The following is a 15760-nucleotide window of genomic DNA, read 5'->3' as shown; positions in this document are numbered from 1 at the left end:
CAGCGTGATGAGGAGGGGGGGTGACAGCCCGGAGGGGCTGGCAGCGCCCTGCCCCACCGCCCTGAGCCCTCCCCCCCCGGGCCGGAGCCCCCCCAACTCCCCCCCCCCGCTGGAGGATCTGGGTGGAAAACTGCCTTGTGGGGCCGCAGCCTGAAGGCTGGCTGCCTGCGGACGCTGCCTGCTTCTTGAAGTGTTTTGGGTTTTTTTTTAAATTTCTTTCGCCAGACCCGACGCCACCTTTATCCCTAAAAGCCCCACCTCGCGCAGGCCAGCTCAGAGGAGCATCAGCTCAAGTGACATTTCCAGCAGCCGTCACCTTGGGTCATCCGAGGGTGGGGAAAGAGGAAGAAAATATCCTGTCAGCCCCAAACTCTTCCTCTCTGCAAGCACCGTGGGTTTAAAATACCCACACATACACCCCCAGGCTGAAATGGGACGGGTCCCGTCCCCCCATGAAGGGGACTTGAGCAGGGGTTGACGTGCATGGGGGTGACTTGTTAAAAAATCGGGGAAAAAAGGCTTTATCGCCACTTTCACCCACTGAACCTCTCTTTATCTTGCCGACGCAGGAGCCGGGGGCCGCGGGCCGAGGGGCAGGCAGAGTATAAAACAGGATACAGGCTGGAAGTACATCCTTATAATATTTATTACTGGCGGAGGATGAATCACTTTCCAATATACCGGCTACTCACTGTTGAAGGGATAAGGAAAAAAAATTTCTTTAACAAGGAGAAATATATATGGTCTGCTAAAGGATGTGCTCACGGACTGGCAAAGGTACAGGCAGGCGCTGCCAGTTCTCATCTCGGTGACCTCCCAGGCCACTGGTCCAGCCTGAAGCCTGGATGCCTGTCCCCGTTTCAGCCATTTTCTAGCTTAATTTCACCATATCATCAGCCCAAGGGGAGAAGGGGCGATTCCAAGGGAGGGGGAAAAAAAAAAAAAAAAAACCACACCAACCAACAAACCAAACCCCATGTATTTCCAGGTGATAACTAACTGGAAAAGCCAATTCCTCTGCCCGGACGGGAGGGAAAACGAGCCCTGCAACACCATCAACTCCTGAGCACTTTACCTGGAAACTTTGGAGGAGGGCTCTGCATTAAAATTTAACCGATCTATTCTCTAATTCTTCACTTTTGCGTTATTAATTTATGACAGATAAAAGCATAGCTGAGCCTTTCTCATTAACTTTTCAAACGCCACTTAATATTGTTCCATTAAAAGAGGTGACTTAGTAGCCTCTGGATCGACTTTAAAAGCGAGAGGGATGAAGACGGAAAAGATACATTAAACAGCTTGCTTAAAACTCGTACTTCCCCACCAACAGTTCAAACGACACCATCCCGACTGGTTCGTACTAGCTCCTTCCAGGAGAAATATCTTAATATTGGGAAGGGGATGGGGGGTGGAGGAGAAAGGCAGAGGAGGGATATATATCTTTCAACCCCTCCATCCTCCCAGGCACTTTCAGGAGGGTTGGGGTGAAGGCATTTCACAGTACGCCCAAGACATTTCAATAAAAATTTATTGAAACTTCAGTGACTTTTAAAAGGGAAAAAAAAATACAGGAAAAAAAAAATAGCAAGAACTTCTCAACATTTATATAACACAAAATATACCTTCATATTTTTTTTTCTTTGAACCAGCTCTGAGCACCTGACTTTCAAGCCAAGAAAATATGCACTCACTCAAACAAAGACAACAATAAGCACAGTAGTAAAACTCCATCGTGGGGTTGGTTTTTGACACACCAAGGAAAAGGGGAAAAATAATACAAAGTAAAGAAAATCCTAGAATCTTCATCTTTTTTTTTTTTTCTCTCAAGCCACTGCAGAAGCCTGTTGTCGTGTACTAACTTAGGTAATTTTTTTGTTGTTGACGTTTTATATGGAAAGTAGCGCTTTGAACACTGAAGAAATCGAGGATTAAAAGCTACCATGGCACATTGCTTTTTCTTTTTCTTTCTTTTATTTTTTTAAGGTCTTTGATTAATTTTGTTTGTTTCTGCTTTGCCTTTTGCATTCGGCTCCTTTACAAAAGGACGAGGTCAGGTTTTCCGGGGTGAACTCCGATTTAAATGTGAGCCCTCAGAAATGGGGGTATTTCTCCTCCGGGTCGGGGTGTATGTTTAAAGAAATTACGAACTTGAAATGAAAACGACTAAAAATAAAAACAGAAGGGAAAAAAAAAAAAAAGACAGCTGCAGTCGTATTTACAGAGATATGTACAATGTCAATAAATTAAAGTTTAATTTCGAGTATTCATATTCCACGTATTTACAAGAGTTATCAAATAATTACATAAATACTTTGTTTTAATAATAGTGTCCGCTCTTTTCTTCTCGGTATGTTTAAACCTTGTTATTGCATATACAATTAAAGAGGGAAAGCTGTGATAAACCTACAGTCAAGCTACAGAGGTTTTTAGATAAAATAAATTCACTTTTTTTTTTTTCTTTCCAACTACACTTCTTATTGTTGTTGCTACAGGGAGGATGTTTAAGGTAGAGGGACGAGGGTCTTATTTTTGTTTTTATTATTATTATTAATAATTTTTTCCCTGGGATTTGAAACGAGCATTAAAAATAAACAACAAAACCCCACCGAAATAAAAAAATACACCACCCCCCCACCCCCCCCCAAAAAAAAGCAGACTACTATGGAACATGCAAAAAAAGCCACCGACTGGCTCTCAGACATCACAATAGTATTTTAAACACACAGCTTCCCTTAATATTGACTAAGGGGGTTGTCGTTAACAACCCGCCCAGGAAACAACTGTTGAAGAATCGATATGTGAGTTACTTACACACTTTTCTTTCAGAAAGGAAAAATCACTTCTCTTACTTAATTTTTATTCATACGTTTGTTTGATTTTTTTTTGTTTTATTTTTGCTTTTAGGTTTTTTCTTTTTTTTCTGGGTTTTTGGTGGTGTGGTGTTTGTTTTTTTTTTTTTTTTTAACACAGTTTAAAAAAAAAAAAAAAAAAAAGAAAGAAAGGAGGATGCCACAACCCTGCCGGTGACCCGGCCGGGCCAGCCTGCTCCCTGTGAGCAGCCTCCGACCCAGCTCTCCCCCCTCGGCTCTGCTTCCTCATCCCCGACCCTCTCCCTACCCTCACACCCCCCCTGCTTCACCAGATATCTTTTTGTTGATAAGCGCGCACACGACGCCGGGGGATTTTATATTTAAAAAAATAGAAAGGGGAAGAAAAAACAAAATAAAGGAGGGGGGTGAAAACAAACAACTCGCGGGTGGAGGATGTGGTTTCTTTCAAACAAAGTGCACTGCGAGACTGATTTGAAATGAGCTCCCGGAGGCCGGGGAGGTTACGGGGAGCCGCTGCGGGATCTGTCCTGCTTGGGGTCGAGCCCGCTGACCAGGCGCTGGATGTTTTGCAGTTCACTGGTGGCCGCCTCCTTGTCTGCGCCCAGTTTGGGGGAGAGGGAGACGGAGCCGGAGGAGAGGGTGGACGAGCGGCTGGTGAGGTCCGAGGCGGAGTCCAGGGGCACGGAGCCGGGGCTGGTGGTCAACCCCCCCGCTTTGCCCTCGCCGGAGCCGGCGGCCAGGCCGGGCAGGGCGGTGGTGAGGAGGCTGCTGCCGTCGGGCAGCGGGACGGGCAGCGGGTAGGGGCTGTAGCGGAGCCGCGGCCGCACGGCGTTGAGGAAGGGGTGTCGGTGCACCGAGCTGGAGGCGGCGCTGGAGGCGGCGGCTGCCGCCGCCATGTAGGTGTAGGGGTAGGGGAAGAGGCTGCCGAAGGGAGACATGGCCAGGCCCTGCGGGAGGGGAGGGGAGAGAAAGGCAAGGGTTACCGCTCCGCACATCCCCCCGCCCCGGGGGATGCTCCACGGCACCCCCACGCCAGCACCCCTCCCCGCACACGCCAGTGGGAGCGCTGACAGCGGCCGACATCCCACGGGAGGGGATGAAGAGCCATCCTCCCGGGGCCGGGGCCAAAACCACCCGGCGGCCCCCCTCCCCGAGGCAGGTCCTGCCAAGGCTCAGCCCTGCACGGCCCCCACCCCGCCGCCCCCCTCCCGCTGGGAGGGTCGTGGCCCAACGGGGGCGAAATGAGATAAGGGCCGTGGTGTCTCTCCCCCACTCTCCTCCTTTCTTTCTCGGGGGCAAACGCTCTGTCCCCGCAGGTACAGCCCCCCCACCGCAGGGCAGCCGCAGGCATCTCTCCGTCCCCCACCGCGACGGCGGCTCCGCAGGCTGGGACGCGCCCCGCACCGCGGAGCTGCGCGCTGGGACTGCCCCGGGGGGGCCGCCAAGCCCCGCGGGGGGGTGGGGTGGAGGGCAGAGGCCTGGCCCCGGCACAGTGTCCCAGGGAGCATAGCGAGGGGAGGGGGATCGAAGAGCTCCGGGAGTTCAAGCTGGGCCACCCCCCTCCAACTCCCCCGCCCTGGGGCTTTCCTGCCCCTGCCTTTCCCCCAAACCCGGTGCTTGCCTCTGCAGAGAGAGTTGGCGGGGGGGGGGGCGGGACACCCGCAGCGGGGAAGCTAAAGAGGGTGCCCCGCTGCTCCCCCCTTCCCCCGGGACGGAGCCCCCCAGCTCCAGAGGGGCAGCGAGGGGGGGTGCGGTACCTGAGAAGCCAGGACATGCTGCTGCAGATGGAAAGGCAGAGCAGCCGCCGACGCTCCCGAGAGTCCCTGGGCCGCCGCCGTGGCCATGACCGTGTTGTCCAGTCCCGAGACCCCGGCGGATGCCCCGGAGACGGTGGCGAGCAGTGGCCCCATACCCGCGGCCATGCCGGAGAAGGCCCCCCCCATGGCGAACTGCCCGGGGTGCAGCAGCAGCGGGTGCCCGTTCCCCAGCGGGTTGAAGAACTGCTGACCGGCCAGGGCCGGGGGGAAGCCGAGGTTTTGCAAGTGTCCCTGGCTCAGGTGGGCCGTGCTGTCGGTCTGGACCGTGAGGGGGGCGAAGGGCTCTTTACCCAGCAGCCGGTTCTCATCTACTTTGGGGCCATCCCTGAGGGGGCTTTTCAGTTCCTCGCCGCTCAGGCTTCCCCCCCGGGTGCTGGAAGAGATAGTAGCCGGGCTGTGCCGAGAGTCCGGAGGGGCTTTCTCCGTCCTCTCTCGGCTGCGACTCCCCGCCGAGTCACCGGGGAAAAAGTGGCTTTTGGAGGGGCTGCCCCCCTTCTCCCGGGGGTCGTCTCCCGCGGCCGCGGCGGAGCTGGCCGGCGCTGGGGTGGTGGCGGTGGTCGTGCTGATTTTGCCCGCCTCGCTGGCTTCTAGCAAGGGGTCGTCTTTGCTGTCTGCATCGCTGTCTCCCTCGCTGGGGCAGAGATCTGCAAGACAAAGGGAGCCCGGCGCTGGGATCCGGCACTGCCCGTCCCTAACTCCCCGTCGGGCTGGGAGAGGGGGTAGAGGCGCTTCCTGGCCGACCAGAGATTTAAGTGTAAATACTTCCTTTTTTTTATTATTATATAAATAAATACACCACCCCGCCCCCCGGCTCCCACCGCCTGCCCCATCCAAGCCGACCCGAGTTTTACACAGCGCAGCAAAACTGGCTGCAAAACAAAGCGGCGGCCCCGAGGAGGGGCTGCGGCACCCATCGGGGATCCCCCCGGCCGCGGGGTCGGAGAGCCTTGGGGATGCGCCTCCTAAGAACTTTTCCAAAGTTTTCAGCCCTTTCAGTGGGCAAACTTTGAACACACACACACACACAGACACAGACACACACACGCACCCGCCTCCATCACCCCCTGGACACCCCCCCCCCCCCCCCCCCCAAAAAACGCATGCACGGCTTCGCTGGATTCCTCTGCACTTCATCTCCTAATTTCAGCACCCCAGGTGCGAAGCTCTGGTTTGCTTTTCGGGTCCCCTCCCAGCTCCCCTCCTCTCAGCTCGGCAGGACTTTAAACAAACGAGTAAAGCAACAACGAAAAAGAGGTTGTTTCTACCCGCCCCCCCCCCCGCCCGGCACCCCCCACTCCTGGATGGATTAATACATGTGAGAGAGCTGCAGACAGCTCCCAACCCCGCACGGAGAGAAACCGAGGGTGACTTTTCTATAACAAAGTTCGGGACTGTATCCAGGGGAAAGATCCTTCCTCTAATAACAGATTCAGAGAGGAATATTAATGGAGTGACTCCAGTTTTGAACTTTTGCCCCGTGGTCTGTCTTTGCTCCCTTGACTCGGAGCTGGCTCCTTTCTGAACCAAGGAGGGGAGGAATTAACGTGCAGCAGGGGGAGAGGGAGGCCGGGGGGAGAGGGAGGAGAGAAAGAGAGTGAAAGTGGGGAGGGCAGAGAGAGAGGATGAGAGAGAAAAAGAAGGGGAGAGGGGAAGATAAAAAGAAAGGAAGAAGAAGAGTGAGAGAAAGAAGGAAAGAAGGAAAGAAGGAAAGAAGGAAAGAAGGAAAGAAGGAAAGAAGGAAAGAAGGAAAGAAGGAAAGAAGGAAAGAAGGAAAGAAGGAAAGAAGGAAAGAGAGACAAAGAAAAAGATAAAGATAGCAAGAAGGACAGAGAGGGAAGGGAAAAGAGAGAAAGAAGTGAGAGCAAAGAGAGAAAACAAGAGAAAGGAAGGAAAGATAAAGAAAGGAAAGAAGGCAGGCAGGCCAGTGCCAGAGGGCAGTGGTGCAGGCCAGGATCCAGCCCCCCGTGGAGCAGGCGCCCAGGCTCTCCCTGGGGGGACCCGGGGGCCGCAGCTCTCACCTTTGAGGCTGGAGGTGCCGACAGCAGGCACGGCGGGGCAGGAGGACTGGGCGAAGCACTTGAAGGCCGTCTGCTCGTTGGACGACTCGTCCGAGGTGGGGTTTTCCTTCTTTTGCCTCTCGTCGTACACCCGCATGGACTGCAGGGTCAGCTGCTTCCTGCGGGCACACGCACCCGCTGGGCGAGCGGACCCCGGCACCCCCCCCGGAACCCCCCCCCAGCACCCCCCATCCCTTCCCCAGCCCCTTCCCGAGTCCCTGTTTGGGGATGACTGGGACAGGGGAATCAAGGGCCAAGGTCCCCTCGAGGGGGGGGGGGGCGCGTTTCTCGCAGGCAGGACTTGGCTGCTAATGAGAGGAGATTTCTTGGAAGCGGTGAGCAGCTCCTCAGCGAGGGCAGATATTAAAGACAAGGGGCGGAGGGGAGAGGGAAGCATTCCCTGGAGATTAGCTTTTAAAAGGCGAGGATGTTCCAGAGATATGAGCCATCTTAATGGTTGCTAAGATTGCTAGGAAGTGGTTATTTTGTTAGGCACTTTATGTAATCTTTTCACCAACAATTAACCCGGAGTAAAAATCTATTTATATTTAGAGAGAAATTAGAAATAATTTCCGTCCTGTGGCTCCAGTGTTGGCTTTATTTTCACACTGACGGACAAGAGGAGCTGGCGTGTGTGTGTGTGTGTGTGTGTGTGTGCATGCTGGGCTCAGTGCTGGGCAGGGAAAAAGGCCCCTTGTTTTACATTACACCCCCCCCCCCCCTTTTTTTTTTCCTTAAAAAAAGAACAGACAGATTTATTCATTATCTAAAGCCGAGTGCAAATGGCTAAAATATCCTGTTTGCTGTAACAAAACAAAACAAAGCCACCCGCCTATCAACGAAAAAAATCATCCCTTTCTCTATTTTCTCTAATATTAAAAATAAAAATCTTGAGTCCCATTAAAATGAGTTCTGTCCATCTGTCTACCTGGGGTACAAACTGCATTCTGCAGCTTTTGGAAAAAAATAATCTTCTATCATTAATTACTTCCATATTCACGAGACACCTCTGTCAAAACAGTTTATTTATATGTTTCTCCTCCACACTTTAGTCTTTTCGATACAGTCCTCGGGAAAATGCCAGAGGAGATTCAACCAGCAATCAGCTCTGCCCTCACTTTTCCCTCTTTCCCACTCCCAGATACAAGCTATAACGTAATATTCCCTCTCAAACTTTTAAGGGAAACTTTTTTCTCTGGTGATACTTGCTTAATGTAGCACCATCCCTTTGGCCAGCCAGCCCCTGCGATGTAAAAAAATAAACGTGCAAAGCAGGAAAGAATTCCCATGCAATCAGTTTGGTGTTATTAATGACAAGATGCTTATGAATTCTGGCGGGGGGAAGCGTGGGTTGGAGGCCAGGTGAGGTGATTTTTGACCTCTGCTCATGTTCTGAGCTTTACACACGAAAACCAAATGAGGACCCTATATATAATCTTTTCAGACTCACCTTTTTTCCCTCCTTCCATTCCCGGTGTCTCGAAAACCTTTGGCAAAGGGGTTGTTGTCAATTTTTAATTGAGTGATCTATAGGATGTAGAAAAAAAAAATAGACAGGGGGTTGGGGCAGAAATAAGGAGATTTTGTATTTTAAAACAGCAGCAAAAAAACCCTCTCCCCAGTTCCGCCAGCGCCAGCAGGACCCCGGCAGGAGCAGGACAGGGCAGGGGGCAAAGGTCCTTGGTTTTGGGGTGAATCTCTGTGTTTTTCCGAGCCGGTTTGGAAGCAGCTCGCACCCAATCCCCCGGCTGGGCTGACCGGTGACCCGGGCTGTGGTGGCAATGAAAGAGCCCCGTGTTGCTGCCACCGCATCGGAATTAATTTAGCCGTGCAATGCGATCCATGCAAGTTATGCCTGCGTTTAAAACTCTTTAAATGCCATAATTAAACCGCAAAGGAATCATACCCACCCCCTTACTATAATAAAATACTTTATATAATCGCATTATGCTCTGCGTGTGCGTGTGTGTTGGGGCGCCGGGGGTGCCAGGAGCCAGCTGATTTTTGGGGGGAGTGTGTGTGTAAATTTTTTTGTGAATGTTTGGGGGTTTCCTCGGGGTTCAGGTGATCGCAGGGAATGGCTGTTTCTCCCTGCGTTTGGAGGGATGGGGGGGGGCGGGGATGCCGGGCACCCTGCAACTCCCCGCGCCTGCACGTACGATGCACGGAGGCGGCTCCAAAGCCCGTCCGGGGGCTCCCCTCGCTATAACGGGATGCGGGCGGTGGGAAGGGGGATGCCGTCTGCCCGCCACCCCGCTCCCGCTCCCGGTCCTGGGCTGGAACCCTCCAATTTGATCGGAGAGCAGGACCCCGAAGAGCAAACCCCTGCCTGCGGCTGAGCGCCGGGCAGGACCGGCCCCGGCTCCCGAGTCACCCCCCCCTCTCATCCCCCCCACCCCACCCCCCCCGCCCCCGCCGCACACGCGGGATCAGGAAAGAGCAGGAAAACCCACTGCTAAAACCCAGCAGGACTTTTAATCCAGGCGATCCCGGCCGTGCCGTCCGACCTGCCGGCGAGGCGGCTCCCACCGCGCTGGAGCCGAGGGCTCCCCGCCGCTCCCGCACGCCGCTTTCCAGGCGATTTCATGGCAATCAGACAAATATGCTCATTTCTGTCCTTCAACCAAGCCGGCCCCAGCTGATATCAGCAGGGCTGTTCGCCCCGGTCTAAGTCCCAAAGCAAAGTCTACTCTCTGTGCACACATTTTCTTTCCGTTTCCTTGCAAGCGCCCGGCCGCAGAAAGAGAGGGAAACAGCCCGAACCCCGAGGGAGAAGTGGCTTTTTGGAAACCGAGGGCAGAAGGGTGCAGACCCCCCCCACTCTTCACCCCTTCATTTTGAATAGCGAAGGATGGGAGGGGGCAGAGAGAAGCACGGGGAAGCTGCAGCGAGCGGGCGCTGCACATCCAGCCCCTCTGCGCTTAACGCACACGCACGCAAAGTTATAATTTACAGACAGAAAAAATCAAAGCCCCTTTTTTGGCTCCTTCGCTTCCTTCCACTTGACTTAATTACCGTAAATTCGCCATTTGCCACTCTCCCAAATATACCACCTTCGTCGCAAGTGACAATAAACCAGCAGAAATGGAAAGGCAGCGTCTGCAGCGCTGCAAAACTTTCTCACACTGGCTCTTTCAGACCTTCCAGCTAAATTCAAGCGAGATACCCCTCTCTGATCAGAGCATATTTCTGCACCACAAAAAATAATAAAACACTGCAGGATGCAAAAAAAAAATATCATAATATAATAATAATAGGAACCAGACGTGCGCTCCAGCCTTATTGCCAATTGCTGTTAAAGGAGCTAAAACAGCACAAAGGCCAGGAAGAATTACAAAATCTCCAGCCCCGCTGCTCTCCCCCCTCTGTCTTTCGACACACGGAGCCGATTTTTTTTTTTTTTTTTTCCTGATGCATCTTAGATTAAATCCACACTGAGAGCACCGATCCCCACCTCATCCTACCCCCTTCCCCATACCGGGGAGAGAAAAAAAAACCACCACCCTAAACAGCACCCCCTTTTAATTGCCTTCCCCGAGGTCGGTGTTAGGAGAGTGCCCGGCCCCCTCCCCCGGCGCCTTCCCGAAGTTGGATCAAGGAGGTTTGGGGGGAAAAACGGGGGGTGGGGGGAGAGAGGAACGGGATGGGCTTCGTGATTTTTAAGGGAACAATGCAGAGTAAAAGCTTTCTTAAAAGCCAAAACACGTAAAACAAATCCTTTCTTAATCTCCTTACCTTATCATTCTGGTATGCGGTCACTGCGATGAATTCAGTCTCCGGGAAAACGTAGGTCCTGAACGTGCTATAGGGAAGCTTGAGAATATCGTTGGCTCGGACGATGTGGAACCGGGGCTGGTACTTGTGCATGGAGTTTAAAATGGTCTGGGGGGGGGGGGCAGCGGCCGGCAGCAGAGAGGGCAGAGGGGGGGGAAAGAAGACGGTCAGCTGGAGCAGCAGCACCCCCGCCTCGCACTTCCCCCAGCCATCGGCACTTTCTCCTCCTAATTTGCCTTCCCTCTCCTTCCTCCCCTCACTCCTCCTCCCCGCCGAGCACACTCCAAACACACGCACACGCCTTGCAGCATCCTACAAAAAGCACTGACAGCTCCAGCTCGCCGGGGTTAGGCTCTGGGCTGGACGCCTCGGGGCGGGGGGTAAAATCCCAGCAGAGCTCTCCTAGAAGAGCGGGAGAAGCTGTTTGGGCTCCGGCCGCAATGTGTTGTGATTTCAAAGTGAAAAAAAAATTTAAAATCAAGTAAAGAAGCAGCAGCAGCCACAATAGCAACACCACCACGAGAGCCTTGGCTAGGTCTAATTGCCTGCCCCAATCTGCTTAAGGCCTTCTGCGAAAGGCAAAAATGTATCGTCTAATCAAATCACAGCCAGCAAATGCAATCTTCGGCACATTAGAGATCCCCCTACCGCGGCCACCACCAGCAACCCCCGGCTCCGAGGCGGAGGCTTTCCCAGGAGTAGAAAGAAATGGCAAGGATCGTCAGAGCACTTATCAGCAGGTTTGTTTGATTTCACTCTTAGGGTAAGTTTTTATCTCTGCACACCCAGTAAATGTAAAGGAGTGGATAGACATGAATGGGCAACTTGACCTCTGATTTTGGTCCCTGTTTATTTTCACTCCGGCTTGCTTTACATTATCCAGATTAATATATATTTAAATGTTTGCGTACTTAGGCCTTTAAGCCCTTTATACACACATGCATATCATTTTCCTACGCTTAAAAAGTGTGATCGACTTTATTAAAAAAAATATATAGATAGATATAAAGTCACCACAGCCCCGAGAAATACCGAGTTGCGCTATGCTGGAAATATCTCTAAAGTTAATGCTGAATGGCACGGGGAGGTTACGGAATAAACTCGAGTGATTAATCCCGACCTCAGCGACTGAAAAAATTCAAGGATCGATACACGGGGCAGATGCCCGTCCCGCGTGTGCGTGGAGCGGGGCATTGATTCCCCTTTCCCCCGCGTTTCGCCGCCGCGGGAGCTGCAGCCGGGGCTGCGGGCACGGCTCCGGCCGAGCCGCCGCTGCGCTCCCGGGAGGGTCCCCCCCGCCGGGACCCCCTGCTCCGGGCAGGCGGCGAGGGAGGGGAAGGGGGGGGGGGAGGGGGGTGCAAAGCAAGGTGTAAAAAGCACTCACAAATCCGTGCTTGTCAGAGATGTTGTTAGTGAGCTTCAGCTTGTGAAAGGTGACGACTTTGGACATCCATTGTTCGCCGGTGGCCGGGCTGTCCGGGTGGATGTACATTCTCTTTGGCATTTCAGGGTCAGCTTTGCCGGCTACCATCCACCGGGAATTATGGAATTTGTACCTACAATCGTCAGCCGCCACAATATCCATCAATAAAATGTACTTGGCCTTTTTATCCAGTCCAGTGCATCTCACTTTAAATGGAGGAAACATTCTCCTATGGGCAGAGAGAGGGACGGGGGAGGGGGGGGGGGGGTAAAAAAAAGACAAGACGAAAATAAAATAAAATAAAATAAATTACAGAGTTTAAATAAGCTCCTGAATCTCGGTAGCGCGTCTACCAAGCAATCGCTTCAGCTCCCAGATGCAGAAAAGTCGTGTGTCGTGTCCGTCCACCCCCTGCAAAAAGGCTTCCCCCCGCCCTCAGCGGAAAGGTTTCCCAAACGCTTAAAAGTTTCAGGAGAAAATGGTCCCTGGGATGGGAGGCGGAGGGGAGAGGTACGTGGTCCCTAGAAATCAGCAGGCGCCTACCCTCTGCCATTCCTCAACAGCAAAGCCTCATCTGGGGCTCTCGGATCTCTCATTATTTTCCTTTTCGCCTGCTAAACAAAGCAATGGGAACAGCTCGCACCCCGATAAAATAAATATTCCGCATTATTCTAACCCAATCTACCGACGAAGAGCAGAGAGGGGAGTTTTTCACTTTGCAGAGGAGGGGGAAAAAAGCTCACAGTGAGGGCAGGGTGGCTGCCGTGGCTTTCCCAGCGCTGCAGCCTCCCGGGGATAACCCGCGTGTGCTGAGGGCTCCCTGCAAACCCCGCTCCCCTCCGCTCCCAAGTCCAGCTCGAAACTGCAACAGGATACCACAAATTTGCTGTTTATTATATCGAGCGGTTGGCATTCAGCAATCTCAACTTAAAAGGAAACACATGACTTTGCAACATGTAAGAGTGCTTAATACTCGCCGAGGCTTTCGCGCAAAAACTTTTGACCACAATTAACAGAGAAAACTTCGGGAAAGCAGGAAAATGGGCGAGGGGGATTTTATTTTTTTTCCCTCCTTGCTGCTCTTATAGTTTTGTTTTGTTGTTTTGGGGTTTTTTTTGTTTTTGTTTTTTTTTTTCCCTGAGCCTGTAGCCTGCAACTGGTGCTCTGCAAGTAGGTGAAGCTCCAGCAAGGCAGCTGAAGGCCATCTAAGAAGACTTTTCAGGAGTGGCTTCCTCGAGTAATTCTCCTGGCAAATTACACGCGAATTGCTGGGGAGGTTTCTAAGAGAGTCCCTTAGAAAAACACCCTGGTGCGAAGGGGGTTTTCTCCCTACGTGTCATCACAGCAATAGGTAGAGTTGTAAAAGAGCACGGATGTCAATGAGTAGCGAATATAGAGAGGGATTTCAGATGGGTAAACCTATAAAAAGCAGAAATGCCGAGCGTGGACGTGCCGTGTCTGTTCATTCATTCCCACGTGAAGGTTATATAAATACAGGGACAGGCAGCGCGGAGCTGCAAAACCTCTCCTGCCACTACAGCAGCGGCTGCAGGACCGCCGGGTGGTTTTGTCAGCTTTTTGTGCATTTCCAGATAGAATTAGTCAGCACAAATGCACGCCCAGATCCCAGCAGAGAGAGAGGCACAAGAGAAGCAACTGATAAACTGAGCCTATCTGCCCTCCTGCAGCTCCTGCCTCACCAGCAGCGATACGCCGCTCCAAAGAAATTTTTTCTTTATTCCCCCTTCTCTTTCTTAAGGAAGAAAAACTATATGTAGCAAGGCTGAAATCAGGCCAGCCCCAAATTATTTTCTTTCTGCTACCAGTCTTCTCCAGAAAGCATTAAGCTACTGAACCATGAAGGGACCCTCTTGCCCCCTGCACACGCCGAGCAGGGCCGGTTCATGGTTGAGCCTTTCCCTGCAGCGTGGTGCCCAAGATGGGCTCGGATCTTCAGCTGCCTAAAACTTTCCACAATTCCAGGTGAAAGGAGCTTTACGGAGAAAGGCACCGGTGCAAGAGCCTTGCCCTGGAGCAGCCTGATGGGGTGCAGAGACCGAGGGGTGGGGGAGAGGGGGGGGGGGGGGGGGGGGGAAAGGCACAAACCCCCGACCCAGACCTACCTTCCCGATTTGGTAATCACCATCTCCGTGCCTCTTTTATGGAATTGCTCCCAAAGCTCTTTGGCTTCCAGATGCACTTTTGGATCATCTTCCACCTCTTCTTCTGGCTCCAGAGTTTTTAAAGGCCTCAGATGGGCTGCTGCCTGGTGACCCAGGGAAGAAAAGGGGATACCAGTCTCTGCAGCCCCCACTAACTGATCCATGATGGGTTTAGCCAGAGCCCCGGGAAGGGAGAGGGCGGCCGCCCCGTTGGGAGGCAAAGCCAGAGCCGGGAAGAAGGGAGGCTGATGTCCCAACACAGCGCTCATGGCAAAGTCCGGTGCCCGGTGAGGTAAAAAAGGATGATAAGCCATGCTTGTCCCAGGGATTACTGGATCTCTCATCGGTATATTCATCCACTCCACTCCTCGGTCTTCCTACTGCTGGAGTAGTCCCGGAGTGGTTTCTAACAGCACATCATGAAGAAGAAAAATTAAGATAATAACAATAACAGCAATAAAGCACCAAAAAATAGGGTGGGGGGGAAACAAGCTCTAGACAGCACAGTACATGGGGGAGAGGCAGAACTTCTACAGCCTACAACTTCCCGAGCCGGGGCACATCCCCAGCCCTCGGGACAGCGGATTAACAGGATTGTTCATTATTAGTCTTGCTTTTTTTGTGTTCGGTCTCTGCGGTTTTTTGTTTTTTGTTTTTTTCCTGAGTGGAAGTCCTTGCGCTGGAAAAGAAACGCCGAAGAAGGGGAAAAAAAAAAAAAAAAATCCACCGGGTTCGCTGTCTGCTCCTGTTGCCGCAGAAGGGCTGGACAAGCCGAGATCCTTTTTTTTCTTCTTCTTCTTTTTTCTCTGAGTCTCAATCCCCCTTCTCTTCTTTCGTGGCGGAGGGTGACGGCTCGAAGCTGGGTTTTCTTTTTGGGTGGCTGGCTCTCCCCCCCCCCTCCCCCCCACCCCTCCACCTTTCCTCCGTACGGTCAGGCTGCGGAGCAGAGGCTGGGAAGGGAGGGAAAGCAGAAAGAAGCAAACAAACCCACCCCCCCTCGCCGACCGAGGAAGGCTCCTGAGCAACCTTCAGCAGCAAAAACTTGTAGGGAAATCTTGTTTCCGCCTCGCCTTCCCCCCTCTCCAAGCAGGAGCTGGTCAGGGTGCCCTGATTTCCATCAGGATCTCTTCTTTCTTTCACCCTCCTCCTTTTCTGTTTTTATTTCCCCCCCCCTCTTTCTCTTTCACTCTGCCTTAAAAAAAAAAAAAAATCTGGAAGAATTACACTCCTGTCTCCTCTCCAGCAGCGCTCCAGCAAAGGAGAGAGGGAGAAAGAGAGAGGGAAAGAGAGAGGAAGAGAAAAAGGGGAGGGGAGAAAGAGAGGAAAAGAGAAAGAGAGAGAGAGAGGGAGAAGGAGCCTCTCAGCTCTGAGAATCCCCTGTGAGCCTGTGCTCTGCCTGCACCAGATTGTATGGATGTGTTGTGGGTTACAAGGGAGCTGGAGCCTCCTTGATTGGCTCTTTGACGCTTTCGGACCAATTGTGTGGCTGCATAGGCGTGGTTTTGACAGGTCGAGTGGAAGGGGGACAGAGCCGAGTTATAAAAAGAAGGTGTCGGAAACTGTAACGCTGCAGCAAAGCATCACTAGTACTCCGGGCCGTGTGAATATGTCAACATGATCAGAGGGGAGGGAGCAGGCAGCGCCGGGGAGGGCGGCCGGGAGCACCCGCCTCTAGGGGGGGGTGCTCGGGGCCGCC

At 52.7% G+C, this 15760-nt stretch overlaps 1 protein-coding gene across 3 annotated transcripts; it reads right to left on the bottom strand.

The window, feature by feature from the left end:
• Positions 1-1510: 1510 nt before the first annotated feature.
• TBX3 (T-box transcription factor 3) lies at positions 1511-15532 on the bottom strand. 3 transcript variants are annotated; one of them, XM_074887321.1, is made up of 8 exons: positions 15056-15532; positions 14026-14470; positions 11864-12131; positions 10441-10587; positions 8156-8232; positions 6667-6824; positions 4589-5292; positions 1511-3778 (listed from the first exon to the last, which is right to left on the bottom strand). In XM_074887321.1, exons 2-8 carry the CDS (start codon positions 14418-14420, stop codon positions 3332-3334), a joined length of 2196 nt encoding a protein of 731 aa, XP_074743422.1. In that variant the 5' UTR covers positions 14421-14470; positions 15056-15532; the 3' UTR covers positions 1511-3331. The 3 variants fall into 3 exon arrangements, with proteins under 3 accessions (XP_074743422.1, XP_074743423.1, XP_074743421.1); XM_074887322.1 differs by lacking the exon at positions 15056-15532 and adding an exon at positions 14792-15020; XM_074887320.1 differs by lacking the exon at positions 15056-15532 and having other exon boundaries at positions 14026-15020.
• Positions 15533-15760: the final 228 nt, after the last annotated feature.

Source organism: Strix uralensis, chromosome 17 (assembly GCF_047716275.1).
Source record: "Strix uralensis isolate ZFMK-TIS-50842 chromosome 17, bStrUra1, whole genome shotgun sequence".
In the NCBI taxonomy this organism is placed as follows: Eukaryota; Metazoa; Chordata; class Aves; order Strigiformes; family Strigidae; genus Strix; species Strix uralensis.
Note: the sequence above shows the minus strand (reverse complement) of the source record. Positions and strands in the feature narration are given on the sequence as shown.